Below are 17,112 nucleotides of genomic sequence, written 5' to 3'. Positions count from 1 at the left end.
CTTCATCACTGTTAACTTGAAAGCAAGTCCAATTCACTTGGACCGAAGCCTGAATAAATGGTGTGGCTGCTGTATGAAATGCCGGCAAAGGAAGATGGGAGGGCAACTTGCTGTCTGAGTGATAGGCACTCCCAGGAACGGTGGGAGTAGCTGAATGGTTAACTGGGAGGAAAGAATCAGAAAGGTGTGAATTTGACTTTGACAATTTTTCTCTCCCACAGAATGTCCTGGTTTAGTGGCATCTTGGTGCCCAAAGTGGATGAACGGAGGACAGCGTGGGGGGAACGCAATGGCAAGAAGAGCAGGCGCCATGGGGGTGGCTCCCTCTGCGGCCCTCGCTACATGAGCTGCCTGCAGGACCCTGAGATGGAAAGAAACAATCGGGGCAACTTCAGCCTGCGCTGCACTTGGCAAGAGGACCACTATGGGAAGAAGGGCCTGGCTGGGGGGCCTGGGCCCTGTGGGGACCTGGGCCTTAAATCGGTGGACTTGGGTTTCGAGGATGGTGAGCTTAAGGGGTCCAAGATGCTGGGCTCCAATGATGGGGGCAACATTGAGGAAGGCAGTGGGCACCGGCTGACGCCTGGCGAGTGTTGGGCTAGAGTCCTTCAAATTTTCCACTCTAAGAAGTTTCAGTCGGCCAAGCTGGAGCGGCTTTACCAGCGCTATTTCTTTCAGATGAACCAGAGCAGTCTGACCATGCTCATGGGGGTGCTGGTGCTCGTCTGCCTGGTCATGCTGCTCTTCCACTGCACCCACGGGGAGCCACAGGTGCCCTTTGTGGCGGTTCTGGCCGTGGCGATGGCGCTTTTTATTTCCATGATGGTGGTCTGCAATCGTCATGGCTTTCACCAGGATTACATGTGGATTGTCAGCTACTTGGTCATCGCGGTCCTCTTCGGCGTGCAGGTGCTGGGGGTATTCATGGTGACACCGCGCAGCGCGTCTGAGGGCATCTGGTGGAGTGTCTTCTTCATCTACATCATCTACACCCTGCTCCCGGTGCGCATGCGCGCCGCCGTGCTGAGTGGATTCACCCTGTCTGCGATGCACCTGATCATTTCCTGGAGGCTTAACCTTGAGGACTCCTTCCTCTGGAAACAGGTAGGAGCTTTCTGACTGTTGGACAAATGCATGCTGTCAGTTTTCATCATGTAATTAATGCAGATGAATCTGTGCCCAATGTGACGTGGACCAGGGATGATGGGTCTGTGTCACTGCTTAAAGCAGAGGAGTATGCACTGTGTGCTACATATGGGAGTGAGTCATGGCTCTGTCATTCCTGAACACAGGTGGGTTCCTGCACGTAATGCCACAATCACGAAGCAGTGCAGCTATGTCGTTCTATAGTAAGCGGTCCAGTGCTCCATGAAGTCAGAATTGCAGCCATAGGGATATGTCATTCCGTAATACAGAGGGGCCTATTCACGCTGTTTGCCAGACTGTGGAAGGTGGGTCTGTTGTCCCTTAGTATAGAGCACTCTTGACATGATGTGACCATGTCATTTGTTCATGTAACATCTATGAATGATGTGCCACAGACTGGACACCGTGAGGTCTGTGTCGTTGCCTAGTACAGAGGATCCTATGCACAGCGTCAAACACTGAGTGGGCACTGGGTCCGGCTTTCCTTAACTTAGCGGCTTTATACAAAATGTGACAAGGGCGGTAGGCTACTGGGCTTTGTCCTTCCTTATTGCAGCATCTTGTCAAAGTGGGCCGGAGACAGGAATGATGGATATCTCTTAATACACTGTGTGACACCGATCAGGTAGCGCAATTGTGCCATTCCTTAGTATGACGTCCATGAACCATCCAACTGGTAGCGCAACTGTGCCATTCCATCATATGACGTCCATGAACCGTCCCACTGGTGGTGTGGCTGTGTTATTCCTTAACATACTGGAATCCAAGCACAGCGCATCACAGACCGGAGAAGTTGGGCCAGTCTCATTCCCTTATGCTGTGGCCTGTGCACGGTGTGAACCACAGATGGGGTGGTGGGTCTGCGTCATTCCTTATTACATGGCGTGCCACACACAGGACAGTCTTTGTCCCCACAACAAAGAACTGTGGTGTATGTGACATTTCTTAAGATACAGAGGTCTATGCATGATTTGCCACATTCCGGGAAGATAGTAAGGTCTTTGTCATTCCTTAACACATGGAGTAAATGCAGAGCGTCCACAGGCAGGCAAGCTGGTCAGAATCATTCGTTAATACAGACAAGTCTGTCATAGTGTGTGCTAGACTCGAGAGATGTTTAAAGGCAGAAATGTGATGGATGGAAATGCTTGAATGAATCTGAACCACTGGCAATTACTCCAAGTGTATTCTACACCATCGTTTTCTAGCTTGTCAGTGCGTTATAGAGCAGGACCGAACAGATGCAAAATCAGCCAATTCCTGCCCCAAAGAAACAGTCCAACCCAGCCTGTAAAGATATTTTCCCTCTGAAAGAGAACACAAGCAACCCTAGAACGGGGCCAGTCGGGGCTGTCCCTTTTGGGTTGGGCCACGTCAGGTTTGCATATTGTTGGTCCCAGTCTGTGGTGGCACAGTGATCAAACAAAAGATGGAATGTGTCGAGAGCAATTACTAGTGGCCGAGATGAATTCAAACATTGCATCCATCAGTTCTTTGTCTTTCCCAGTGAGACTTGGGGATGTTGCACAGACCAAGAACTGTGGGTTTGTAATTCTTTAATACTTGTTGTATGCACTGTGTGCCACAGACCTGAGATGGCTGTGCTGTGCCATTCCATAATGTAATGTTGGAAACGCGGTGTGCAACATAGAATGGCGGATCAGCCTTATTCTTACCTTTGTAGTGTGCCGTGTAGACCATTTGGATTGTACACAACCTAAAGGGATGAAAGAAGTGGTTGACTTTAGCTCTTTCCAGTGAAGGTCCTAAATTAACCTACACAATGTGCAATTCTGGTGGTGGACCTGCAGTTGTTTTGACCTGATTTGACTCTGATATGCAATTCTCCACAGTATTTATTTATATTTTTTGAAACATAATTTGGGCTCTAATTTGTTACAGAAAGGGCACCTAGTGTGAAAAGTATTTATTGAGTTTCACTTGACCCACCGCTGCCAATGTTTACCTCATAGTGCAACCACAAAGTGGTGTTTCGCAATTGCAACAGCAGGACAATTTGTGTAGAAGAGTCCTTTAACACTGCTGCAGTGTCTATGTTCTTTACCATTTAAAGAGGTCACACGTTTGAGTTTGATTTTGCGATCACATCCTGGCAGGGGCCTAGAATGGACCGCATCAGGTGACTGTTGTGCATCAATGTCTCAATTTGTTTGGTACATTTCTATGCTTCGCCGTACTCTGTAGGATCCATAGTCACAGCTCAAAAAGTCTTGAAAGGTTGTTGATAGAATGTTTTTTGGTGATATCTTGTTGTATGTTTGTTAGAAGATTTTGGTGGAAAATGCTTTTAGGTCTAAAGGTTTATGATTACTGGACACCGCTGTGATCCTAGTTGTGAAACTTCATTGATTTGAAATGTGGATTTGGAGTTTACAACTCTGAGAATTGAAGTTTAATTGTACTGTTTTCTTCCTTTTTTTAATCTAACACATTCTGTATGGTACTAGGTGGCCATTTGATTGCATGTAGTAGAGGGGAGAGGATGAGGTCTGACGGCTAGAGTCCACATCCTGTGATTCTTGGCAAATCACTTAATCTCCCCGTGCCTGAATGTGCCCTTGTGTAACGGAACCGGTGCTCATGTAAAGCGCTCCAATACCCTCGGCTCGCGTTCGCGCTATATACATCTGCATTAAAATAAAAATAGTATTTGCACTGTGGTGGTTGTCTTGATTGTTTGTTCTTCATTGCCTGTCTGTGGAAGCCCACGGTGCCCTTTCTCGCTTACTGTTCTAGAAGATGAGTGGAGGCTGGTGTTTCTCCTTACTTTTGCTTTCTTTCTCTTTCTCGTTCTTCCTTTTTCATTCTCCCTCGCTGTAGCTGAGGTCGGTGGTGTTCTCTTCCTCTCTCCTCTTTACAGCTGGAGCTGGCCTCCATCCCTCCCAGCTCTTGTCCTTGGAGTGTGGCAGTCTGCAGTGCTCCGCCTGTGCCCCTCTCAGCAGCTGACGCTGGCCACGGTCTGCGGTACAGATCAGTGCTTGAATGGAAAAATAGAAGTGCTTGTTTCTGAGAATTGCCGGTACTCTCCAATTAAACGTATAGCCTTTCTCCTGAGGAGTGCCGGAACCAGGCCATGGTTTGTGCCTTTCTGTACTTCCAGGAAGGCGGTCCGCAGACTGTGGTGTCCTACCTCTAGGCTCTAGGCAGCTTTTGTGTCCTACACCATAACGCATGAAGACAAAACTGCTGGTACGCATCTCACACGGCTCGGATATGCCTTCGTGTGGCTAATATGGCAAGTTCCGGCACTCGCTACTGCCAGCTGCCTTATACCTATACAAGTTTGTGGCGGGTACGGCAAGCCATTTTATTTGGATGCGTAAACTGACATAGCTGATGCCGCCAGCCTCTGCGGTGCGCATGCGTTGTTCCTTTCTTACTGCTAGACTGGCTGCAGTCTCAGATGCCTGTTTCTCCCTCTTCCTGTACTTCCGGTCTGACTGCTTTTCCTGACCTGTGCAGGGGAAAGATTAAAAGCAGCTTGTCTTCGTCCCGCCTTGGCCATGTGGGTGGGGATGGCTTCCCTTGTGTGTAATTATGGAGAAGTGTTGGTTTTTCTCAGTTTGATTCTCAGGTCTTTGAAGTACTTTAGTTTGCGGAGCTCTATAAACAGAATATCATGCAGGCGGAAGACCTATAGCGGATTTGAACAACAAACGAGAGCCAACATATTTGTCATGCCCACTTACAACATGTGAGCTTTTGATTAACTTTTTATTTATATTGCTGTATTTTTCTTGTTTCACCCACACGTGCTATTTTCTGGTATATTTATTTTTGGATTCTAACGGACCTCACCCACAATATCACATGCAAGTGCTGTTCGGCGATTGCACCTATGGGGATGAGCAAAACATTGGAATTCAGTTAGAGAACGCAAGATGTTTAAGTCTCTTACTTACTTAAGGCAATTGGTCAGTTAGCTTATCTGTAAATAACATAGGACATTTCCAAAGACCCTTGTATTTCTCCCAAATTGATTTCCTACAGTGTTGCTTGCTTGTGACGCTGTTATTATTTTTTAACAGACAAGTCATCAGGGGCCATCCTACGCTCTATGCTGGCGAGAAATAGTTTCCCAAGCATTTGGTTGACAGTGCTTAGGAATAGCATATGAAAATGCCTTGTAAACCAACAACATTGCCACTGTCTTTAATTGGCTTTTTTCCCCTCAAACTAGTTACTCCTGAGATGGTTGCTGATGTAGGCAGAGCCAGTAGGTCTGAGTTTAATGCGCGAACGTGTGCAGCACTAGCACATTACAGTGAGATTCACAGAACGGAGTCAGCAGGAGCAGACAGGTCTGTAGTTGTAAAGTAAACCCTTGTACAGTCCATTTCAAGCACTTGAGTGAAGGCGGAAGAATCCACACAAAGAGTCAATACTGTTGGGTGAGAGAGATGAATATCCCGGTTGGTGGAACCAAGACATGGTTGGCAAACTTACCAGGCAGTGGCTGAAAGAGGATGGCGAAGAAAGCCTTTGAAAAGGTGGAGTCAAAGCTTGCTCTAGATGTATATGTTAGCAATAGGTCAGCTAAACAGCTGCACTGTCAAAACAAAGACCCAAAACCTGTCTCTTAAGGGAAAAGCACCACTGAGAGACTAAACATTTTTCAGAATTGCTTACATGGGATGAAGAGAGATTTTTAGGTAGATCTTGGCCAACAACTTATCTGACTAGTTTTTCGAATTCAAAGGAAAGGAGTCTTTCCCTCGGTGAGGGCAGGCAGCCTTCAACTTAGCACTAAGCTAGCAAACAAAACGATGTGGAGGTGGTCCTTAAGATCTGAGGCATTTCCTGCTGCGGAGGTGATCCTGAATATCTGAGGCATGTCCTCCTGTGGTGCTGTCCTTAAGATCTGAGGCAAGTCCTCCTGTGGTGTGGTCTTGAAGATCTGAGGCATGTCCTCCTGTGGTGTGGTCCTGAAGATCTGAGGCAAGTCCTCCTGTGGTGCGGTCCTGAAGATCTGAGGCATGTCCTCCTGTGGTGCGGTCCTGAAGATCTGAGGCATGTCCTCCTGTGGTGTGGTCCTGAAGATCTGAGGCATGTCCTCCTGTGGTGCGGTCCTGAAGGTCTGAGGCAAGTCCTCCTGTGGCGTGGTCCTGAAGATCTGAGGCATTTGCAGCTGTGGAGGTGGCCCTGTAGAGTTGAGACATGTATTGCTGTGAATGTGGCCCAGTAATTCAGAGGCATTTCCTGTGGTTATGGTCAGTCTATACAAGCTATCAAGAAAAAGAGACTGGGCGGTAATCCAGCATCAGTTGGCATGAGGGACATAAAGCATGCAATCATTTATTTCTTGGCAGACTTTGACCCTCGTGTTACAGAACTTACAGCTAGCTCAAGAAGGATGAAATCGGTGGTCTCTCCAGATTGTGTACAGTCTTCTGTGATTTCGTGGAAAATGTGGTCATAAAAATGCATTCAACTTGAAAACGCCCGATTCAGTGCGCCACTTTAGCTGTAGTTTTGCTGCTTCTTTTCCCTTTTAAGCAACGGAGGCACGTCTGGGTATCCTGACAGGTATCGCTCTTTCACTTTTTTTATGTACCATAAAGAGTTAAGGCTTTAAAAGTAACATTTTTTGTCCTATGCAGTAGTGCTGGAAATTTTATTCGAGAATGGGGGTCCTTCCATCAATGTTACATCACTTAAGTCATAGTGATAGTGAAAAATCCAAGCGCCACACAAACAGCAAGTATAGCAAATTAGCTGTGCCAGTTTAGCAGGATAGTGGAAAGGGTGTGGTATAGCCGGTGGTGCATTTTGAAGCACACATATATTACTAAAGCATGGTGTGGTAGGGTGCTGTCATTTACAGACAGCACATTTTCCATTTAAATGCAACCCAATGCGCACCCACATGCAGTTTTACTGTTAACACTATATAGTGTGCAAACGATAATATGGGGAAATTGGGTTTCAGAAATATGTTTTCATTTGCACATCACCAATTAAAGTGTCTTATGTTGATCCTTCTAAAATCTGTTTCTATTACAGTCCAGAATTACAAAAACAATGCCCTGCATGTTAAAAGAATAAGTAGCAATTTGTCAGAAAACCTAGCCTGATAGTCGGCCTCTGTCTTTGAACATACACCAAACGTGACAAGATGGAAACAAAATGTAAAAGCATCTTTGTTGCTCTCTTACCTTCTGAGCTCCAACATGTTTAGTTTGGGTGTGCTGCAGCACCCCTTATAGTAGCGCCAATGAAAAAGTAAAATCTAGCACCTATGATCCTATGTACATCGCAAGGCTCCTTTTACCTTCATATTTCGTTTTGTATTTTATTGTATTAATCAGTGCACTAAAGGTTTGTTGTAACCAAAAGTGTTTTCTAAATGTACGGTGTTGAGAGTTGATATGTTCACCTGTGATGCACAGTTTCCTAACCTGCGAAAATTGAAACTTTGATGCATTCCCTACCTTCCACCTCTGCGCCAGCCTCAACTCCACTCCCTGTTCGCATGTAGTTTTGCGACTAGTCGAGATGCCTACCTAATTACCTAGAAGGGTCTTGCTTGAAAGTAATACAGTTTTGATGAGCGTGCTTATGAAAACTGTGGAATACTTTGATGCCAGGTTTTCCAAGATAGTGAAACTCGATATTTTCTTGTGAAGGGGCTGCATTGTAAGCTGTCTGGCTGACTTGTTATAATACAGAGACGTTTCCAGACTGGCTGGGTTTCTGAGAACCTAGTTAAGGTGGATTGGACTGACAACTTTGAAGATTTGCCGCAGACCTATAACCATTTTAAAAGCTTTTGTGAAGATCCCTGCCTAGGGTGATGGAAGCACTTCTGCACGCTTTGCCGGAAGGGGGTTTGGCCGCCTGCTTTAAAATTGAAGACTTACTTGTGTACAGTGGCGCTTCCTCTGCTATGGCGGAGGAGCTTTGCCCTCCACCAGCCTCAAATTTTGAAAAATAAAACGACAATAAAACAAGTTTATTATTGTTTTATTTTTCTTTCATTTAATGAGGCTTAGGGGCGGGGCCATCAGGGGGAAAGTCGGGAGGGGAGTGGTGAGCACTGCCTTCAGTGCGCATGTGGGAATGGCCTGCCGTCTTAGGCCGGCCAAACCCACATGAGCAGTGAAGCTGTCTCCAGCCCAGCTGCCTTATGCTTAGATGTCATCTACTTTGTTAATCATGTCTGTGCCCGACCATGATTCCCCCTGTATTTTTAATACAATGTCAATAAAAATATTTACCAAAAATCTACAAATAAAATAAAATTGAAGACTTATGTTAGAGCTGCACCACAACGTCGTTTGTTTCCCTTAGACCCTGAATCTTGGACCTCCCGACTACCATATACCCCAAGAGCTAGTTGTAGCATGCAACCGTAGTCATACAGTGAGACACAGGTAGCCAGTCATAATTCATGTGTATGTATTTACGTATGTATTGTAAAATGCTGTACAGAGTAGGGTTCTTACCACAGTGATTGTGCATAGAGACTGCAGGCCTACTCCTTCCAGGACTGAAACCCTTCGCTCCAGTGAGCCTCTGAGTCTTCCAATCCGCAGAGCTTGGCCTTCCTTCTGATCATCCCTCGTGCCTGGTCTCTGCAGTGCTCTGTCCTTGGGAGGATCGCATTGCTGACTCACGCCACTCTCCAGGTTGGTGAGTTTCGATTCTCAGTCGTCGACCTGTCTGGCACGAGGTGCTATTTATTTCCTGTCCTCCTTTCCCTTCACAGGATTCTAGGCAAACACCAGCAGCTTCCTCTTCAGTGTCAGCCTCTTAATTTGTATGTGCCAACAATGTGATCTACCACCGCTTGATTACCTATGTCTATGCATTGCGAGTATTCCAATAGTGGGTACTGCGTGTTGTGGCCCACCTGACCCTCTGGAATATGGAATGGAAGATACCCCACCCTCAGTCTAGCCTCCATCACACCACTTGTCCCTAACACATAGGTTGTGGTAGAAAGCGCTGACTCTCCTGCATCGGCGCTCTCTGTACCACTGGGAAGAAATCTAAAAATCCCCTGGGTGCTCTTGGTCTCTGTCATCAAAAGGTGCTTATAAGCACCCTCCGTATTGGAGTTATTGAATCCAAAGTCCCATTGGATGTGACTCTGGACCCACATGGCATCAAGGAAAGATTGGTGACGAAGCAGTGCTTGATGTGAACCTCCTTATTGCCAATGTAAAAGGTTTCAGGACAGAGCAGCATTTCTAATCAATTGCCTGCGCACCTACTGCCATCTCGCCGATCTTGCTGCAAAAGAAGGTGTCTATCTGTTGACCTTTATAAGGTCATGGTTTTCTGGATTCGGCCATGGAGCACAGAACATCTTTACACAGGCCTTTGAACATGTAGTGGACTTAACCACAAAGAAGGTAAAATCTGTGGCAGTAATTCCAAGGCAGTGGAAGACTTTCGGCTATTTAAGAATTCTAGCCTCTGAAGACATTTACAGTTCTTGTTATCAATCACAGGTAAACAAGAATGTAAGAAGCGTCAAGGCTCTAGACATCTCCCAAGAACTGGGGGCCGGTGACTTCTCCTAATTACTCTGCTTAATCCAAATCCATCAGATTTTTCTTAATACTCCGTCCCACCCACTCTAGTACTGGCAAGAAGAACATTAAATAGTGCGGAAGAAATCTTTACACCAACTGGTGTTTGATATAATTGCAGTAAGTATTAGGCCTTGTTTTTTATCACTCTCCAGGTATATCTCAAGGTGTGGACTTAGCTAGGGCTCCCTCCCATCCCGTAACAAGAAGGCTAGTCACTGTCCATAAAAGTGGTAGAAATAAAGTCAAACACGTCCATTAACGTGTATCTAAAGAAAGACCAGGTCTTTCGCCCATTTTAGTCTACAGGTGCCCCACATATTTATTCACTGTAGACCTTTCCAGAGGGTTTCACTAGAAATACAGGTCCAACGAGATAGCCTTCTAACTTCAAGTGTTCCGCACCTCAACAACAATTTGCTTTACATACCATTGAGGATCAAAACAAAAGGGGTTGTGAATATAGAGATGTCCTAAAGTATTTTTTTTTTTTTTTTTTTTGGAATCTCAACAGAGTACATCCCATTCCATTCATGTCTCCGTTAAGATGGCTGATGAGACATTTTTCAGGACCAAACCGACTATTCTTCTCCACCACATCTTAGGCTTTTGAATAAAAAGCGAGAAAAATCTCTTACCCGTGCACAGGGTTCGCTTTCTGTCTGCACACTTAAATTCATAGTAAAGTTACCCGCCAACTCATCCTGGAGTGACACAGCCCCATCTGAAAGCTCAACCCTCAGGGGGGGAACTGCAGGACCTTGTGTGTTTGGTGGCATAAGGCACCTGCTAGCAGTGCTGCCTCAGAAGACCTGTTAGAGGAATCCTACGCACGTAAATGTGCCACTGCCTTCTCCAAATTCTTCTTCTGATGAATCCCACCTATTGCGCCTCCATCCTGGTTTTGTAAATGTCTGAGTGTTGTTTTTAGTTAAATAAGCTTTGCTTTCTTACAGACTATTCTCGTCGTTATGGAGAAGCAGTGTGTTTCACTGAATCCAGCATAAACATTAGAATTCTCTAAATTTCATCCGCCAACTTTACAGCACTCCTTACTAGCTGTGGGCTCCCTTTCACTGTAGGAAATTTGTTTACACTCGTACATTAGAAGATCTGCAGTGGGATGGGGAATTTCAGCCCCAGTTCGCTTTGTCGTCCCATTGTGAGGACCAGGAGTGCATTTCCTTCGTTTTAACATTGTGGATGGTAGATGTTTTGTAGACCTTAGTAGCACAGTTACAACAAATGACAGAATGTGTGTACCTCCGTGCCGGAGTCCAGTTTCAGTAGTAACATTAGAACAAAGAAGGAGCCCTCAAATGAGAAGAATATGCATGGGCCACGTTGTGGTACTCTAGTGTGGATTTAGAATTTGAAGTTCTCCAGCTTTGAAAACAGAACTTTTTCTTGTTGACAGAGGATTGAAAAGTTGGAGCAACAGTCTTCACTCTTATTCATTCCTGCTATATAAGCTATATGAATAAGTTCTACTGTGAGGTTTCGACCCTCCAAGGACTTCTTCAGGAGCAGGGCTCAAAACATAGTATGCTTCGTGCCACAGGATGTTGTATAATTGTCTTGAAATGTTGGCCCCAAAGGAGTAGACCCAGTTTGTGCTTGACGCAGCCAGCACCTTTTTTCAAACTATGCTTTTTCGGTTGTATTGATCCTGTCTTGTACAGCCATGGATAGTGGATGTTTGTCGTTAAATCATTTAAAGCCTGCTGGTTTGTAGTAAGAACAACTCATTTTAAGGGTTCGCTAACATCTTTACTCCACTATCAAACTTTCTTGTCACACTGTTGGGCATGTTACTAATTTTCAACAGGGTAACTCTTGTCTCTCTTCTCTTTCTCTCTCTGTCTGACTGTCTTTCTTTCTCTAATATCTCTCTTGCGTAGTGCTTCTTTGTCATGCACTTCTTTACTGATATTAATAAACCCTAAATAGTACCATCTGTGTAGTAAATCCCACATCACTTTATAAGAAAAACGTGTTTTTTTTGTTTTTTAGAATGTTCTTATCAAATAGTGTTTTGGAAGTAGCCAACTAAAACCTACATTATTGTTTAGCTGTACCAGCATGTGAATTTCCCCTGCCCTTCCATTTTAACATACAAAAAATGAAAGTGGGCAGATATGTAGCCAGGTTTCCCAAATTAAAAACGGCACTGTGCCTCAGGGTTCCATTTAAGGTTTACATGTGTTGAACCACCCCCACTCCTCCCGACTTGTGGAAGTAGGGACTAAAAATGGATTGTCTAGCGTCTAAAAAGCCTTTTTATTTTTCATGGGCGCGATTTTGAACATGCAGAACATGATTTTGTCTGTTTTCTTTGTATTTGAAAATAGATGTAAATAAAGCATTTTTAACTTAACTTTCCTCTTCACATGAGACAGCAACAAAAATAGAGTATTCTTTGACAAGTTCCCGAAATGGACAAATCTTTAGGACAGTGCATGGAAAGGGCTTGGAAAAATCTTGATTCTCTCTCTCTTCCGGTCTAAAATATTTTCCTATTTAAAGAGAGTGAAACAGACCAGTGTATGTACCTGTCTCCTTCTGCCTTGAAGCTAATTTTCCACTCCCAGAACTAAGTGCTGTGGCACTTGATGTGGAGTTCATTTTACAATTATTCCTTAATTAACCCTGATGAATAAAAGTTATAAATGTTATACTTTTTTTTGTGTAATCTGTTTCTCCCGCAAATCTTGCTCATAAATCTCACACCTCCTATATGCCGGGAATGACTCTTGCATAAAAAGGTTGGTTAAGGATATGAGTGGTGGACTTCCAGTTCCTTCATGATAGGCACACCGTTGATGAATGTTTACTTTGCTAGACATAGTACTTTTCATTAAGTACTCCCTTTTACACAACATTGTATTACTGATTTTTGTGTAAATTATATTTATGTAGACTTCCCTCTCTCTTACGGAACTGGATATTTGTAAAACCAGAATTAACATCTAAAAGTATTCTAGAAGTGTGTCTAGTGCGTCGTATTTCTACTCCACAATCCACATCTTCCAAAGGATACATTATTGAATTGCATTCTGACCACAGTTTCATGCAACCCTTACTCCCTAATGTTTTTCACACAGTGCTCAAAAGCCTCTTGAAGGTAGAAGAGCCTTCCTTGTTGCAGGGGTGGACCCTTTAATCCTTTCCCTAGCCTTCGTGTTTCTGTTTTAGCCAGGAAGTATTTAGACTCGCCTTTCACCATTTCTAATACCTTCTACCACTCTGGATTGTGATGTGTGTCGGATTTGCCTTTTCTCTTCTGGCTCTTTACAAGCTATAGTTTTTCTAGCTGACTTTAGCTCTTTTTAGGTCTGGTTTTTGAAAGTGCATCTGTCAAGCATACCTGTTGCTTATAAATTAGCAGCATTACAATCTGCCCCTTTCAACCTTTTGGCTTTCTTCAACCAGCCACTTTAGGTCATTGTCTTTAGGTTGTCAATCCACCTCTTGGCCGGACCCAACAGAGTATTCATCTTTCACCTAATGCTATTTGCTGTTTGGGTGCATCCTTCCCCCACAAATACACAACTGATGCGATAACATAAAGGTTAAAAGGGGGAACCAGTCCTATTTAGAATGGAAGAGAAAGCCTCACCCACATTATTGTGGCATGCTTCATCATAGACTGTCTCATCCCACCCTGACCAGATAGTACTGCCAGACTTCTCTCCTGCGTTAGAATTCAACTGCATTAAGGAATAGTTGACAAATCAGGAGACTACAATAACATCTGCTTTTCATTTCTTCTTTGGCTTTAGTATGCTTAAGCTGCATGTGTTTGCTTGGTGAACCCTGACTTGTTGGCTTTGCAAATGTTTATTATGTGTTTTAAATTGGGAACAATCTGGAAATATTTGAGATCCTATTTCTTTACAGCAACATAGCTCTGTGTGTTGTCAAAAATTAATCCACTATTAGAACTGTTAATATTACCATTTTAGGTTACCAGTCTTCAACATGTTGATTAGCAACTATTGTGGCTTTCAATGAGGGTTTTACTTGGTCATGTGATTTGAGGAGGTGCATCTAAAATTGTTAATTTTGTTTCCTATCGAGAAAGCTGGCAGATACCAGTGAAACACCGGGAACCTTAGTAATATTTCTTTTTAAATTTGAAAGTTACATTAAGGTACATTTTTACCCCTGATGAATCTTTGCTTTTTGAGCTCTTAAGAGGAATAGGATACTGAGAGAAAAGTGGCTCGCCTCTAGTTAAGAGTAATAATACTCACAAGTAACTAACCTTCAGCTTCCCCTTTGTCTAAAGCAGTCCCTAACCACATCTAGCAGTTTGTGCCCATCAGAAAAATTGTGCAGCAAACCAATGGCAGCCTAGCTTGACATGGTCTATAATTTGTTAAATCCTCCAGATCTGCTTGGGGGTTTTCAGTCCAAAGCCTGTTTCAAGATGGCGGGACCAAGCCACTGCTGAGTGGAGAGTTAGTTGCTTCAGTCAGGCGTAGCAGCATCATTAAGTGCAAGTAAACTTCAGTCTAAGTCTAACTAAGGATATTATGTAACATCTTTGTCCATTTACACTTATGCAAATCATCTATGAAATAAAGTGTTCCATCTTTCCACTGCAGTGCGTACATACCCAGCAAATTTGGTACCATGTGAACTTTATATTCAAAAAGGATACTTCAGTCTGGGCTGTGTGGGTGCCGTGCAGGTTCCCGGTGCTGGGTGGCAGAACCAGTTTCTTAAATTCCACTTTGATATCTTTCATCTCTTTCTGCAATTTGCATTAGGAACCTCATCCTGCAAACACTACTAGGACAAGAAAGCACCACGTGTGTACTAAGCGTGGACAGTAAAATTAATCAACACTCCGTGGTTGTGCCTGTGCAGCAGGAATCTAGGTCAGTAGATGTTAGATCACATACTAGTACAATGTGTGTACGCATTTATAGTGCGTGGGAATGTGCTGCATGCTTCCCTGCAGCCCTTTGTGTCCTCAGAAGTGCTGCACTCTTGCTTGCCTCTGCAGCACGACCATTTGCCTGCATTTTTAAGTGTGCTCTATAGACCTGCTTTCTTCCCAGTCTGTTAAGCAGGAAGGGTGTTGGCTTCTGTCATTCAGGGGAAAACAAAAAGGTGATTGGTAGGATGCTTGAATTGCACTCATCCACGGTTAATTGCTCTGGGCTGCATTCCAGTCCATAGTTTTTTTTAGGTCTTGCCTAGGCAGCGCGCATGCGCTGCTCTAGGAGAGGGCCTTTAGCAATCGGTCTTCACTTTTCAAGCACTCGTGCTTGTGGCGGCATCCACCTTGCGTGAGCGAGCAGCGGCGCGCATGTGCCATATGTTTGTAATTAACGTGGCCGCGCCGCTGCTTGCTCCCGCAAGGTGGATGCCTCCACAAGCATGAGTGCTTGAAAAGTGAAGACCGTTTGTTGAGGTTCTGCATCCGGCGCCATATATGGCTCATGCGCATTGCATGCTTTTGCACTCCCGCCTGGCATTTGCTTGTTTTCTTCTTGTTTTGGTTTTGCCAGCCGCAGTCCAGTCAGAGGCCACAAAACACTCCCTTCCACCCCCCACCTCTCAGAGCCAGCATCATGTCTCCTACTCTCGTGATCTGATGTCTGTCTCCGGGAATCACCATACCGAGGGGTCCACCCAGCCCTGTCCCCGTGGCAGAAGCGCTCTCCTTGTGCAGGGCGGGTGCGGTAGGCAGGCAGGCAGCCCAGTCGTCACCATTGCAGCCATCTGCAGTCTCTCTACAGGCCGTGTTTCAGACCGCAATGGGCCTCGCTCAGAGCCTGGTGCTATTGCTACAGTCACCACTGCGTGCACCAGCAAGGCTGGCAAAGTCAAGCAGATGCCGCTGCAGCCTCCGGAAGGGCCCGTATTCTGAATCTCCAGTGAGAGGCTGCTCAGCCAAAATGGCCATAGACTCCTCGATGCCGGGAAGACTCCACTAGGAACTTGGATCGGCTGCCTCTCTGCCTTGATGTCAGGCCACAGGCAAGCAGATAAGCCTCAGGCTTAGGAGCTGCCAAAATTACTACAACAGGCGCTTGTGCGCGTCCAGGATCAGGAAGTATTAATCCAGGACCAATGGAGCTATAATGAATTACCTCTAACTAGCCCCCTTCCATCCCCCCCCCGGCCCCCCCAGCAATATACTCTTTTGGTCTGATGTCTATCTCCAGGAAAGGTTTTGACGAATGCGTGTTTTATGGTCACACCACCCGTCCTCTAACAGGATGCAGCGTGCTGGAAATGGGAGAGCTAGGGGCGCCTCTGAAGTGTGCATGCCTAAACTGGTGCTGCATTAAACCGACCGACACGAAAGAGGCTTTGGAATCGCAAGAAGGGCGCTCCTTAGTGAACCGTTGCATAATCGTCCTGTTTAGAGTCTGAACCAACGTCCCAGCAGTTGTGCTTCAAAACCGCTGAGTAATGGTCATGTGGGAAGTTTTTGTTTAAACAGTTAGTTCCCTTGCGTTTGTTCCTTTTGTGTGGTGTGATTCACAACTTAATGAGGTGCAACAAAATCACGTTGCCTGTGATTATAAGAACGCCACTCTGCTCTCTTTTGTAATGGCTAATTTTATTCCAGTGCGCTTGTGGGGGGTAGGCGCTTGTGGGGGGTAGGCAGCTTTTCGAAGAGGAATACCCTCTTTGTAGGCTCATGGAGGGCTGCAGAAGGGGTGACGTAAATGATGGCATGTTCTTTCTGCTGCAGGTTACATTGGATTATTTTCTTTTTACCTTGACATTTTTTGATTTGCCAAAATGTTATTCCAAACCTGCTGGGGAGCTTCTGGCCAGGGGGAAAGGCCTGTGGTTGGGAAGAGGGGTATACTGAGAAGACAGTATTATTGTCTTTATGCCCTTAATGAGACTCGAGCAAAATACTGTGGAATCTCCATTTCTGTTTCGATTATTTTGCTAATAATGGCATACCTTTTTCTTTTAATAAGAAATTGGACTGGCCGGGGGCTTGTTTCATGCTCTCTTGGATGCAGGAGGTATGCTCTATCAGTTTTTGAAAACAAACATCTTACCTCTCGTTACCTATTGAAGGAGAAGGTTTAGTGCTTTACAGTGCCCAAGTATGATTCTGCTTGCCATAGGCACTTTTCTTGACATGTTGTCAGGGTGCAGGAGGCTCCTGCCTTGCACGGATTCAGATATTTATTCTGAGCTGTGATGCTCACGTCGGCACACCAGATGATGCACGCTGTACGTGTGTTCAGTTCACTATGCGAGACGCACCCTTGAAACTGAGATGTCAACACAAGTAGATGAAATTTGCACTGTGTGTTAAACTCCAGTCAGGTTGTTCCCTGTAGTTAGTGACCACAAATTCACCATTCCACAACTATTTCAGCGTTTGAGGGTCTGCAGAAACACCTGATTCAGTTTCAGCAGC

At 45.0% G+C, this 17,112-nt stretch overlaps 1 protein-coding gene across 1 annotated transcript in view; it reads left to right on the top strand.

Annotated features, from left to right (window-relative positions):
- The window catches only part of ADCY6 (adenylate cyclase 6), a 400,482-nt gene that overhangs the window by 49,281 nt on the left and 334,089 nt on the right, over positions 1-17,112 (top strand). Inside the window, exon 3 of the mRNA XM_085600393.1 lies at positions 222-1,104. Coding sequence (XP_085456519.1) covers positions 223-1,104 — 882 coding nt within the window. The 5' untranslated portion in view covers position 222. The remainder of the gene's footprint in view (positions 1-221; positions 1,105-17,112) is intronic.

The sequence above is a fragment of the Triturus cristatus genome, chromosome 4_2 (assembly GCF_964204655.1).
Source record: "Triturus cristatus chromosome 4_2, aTriCri1.1, whole genome shotgun sequence".
In the NCBI taxonomy this organism is placed as follows: Eukaryota; Metazoa; Chordata; class Amphibia; order Caudata; family Salamandridae; genus Triturus; species Triturus cristatus.
The sequence above is the reverse complement of the archived record's forward strand: the minus strand, read 5'-3'. Positions and strand labels throughout refer to the sequence as shown.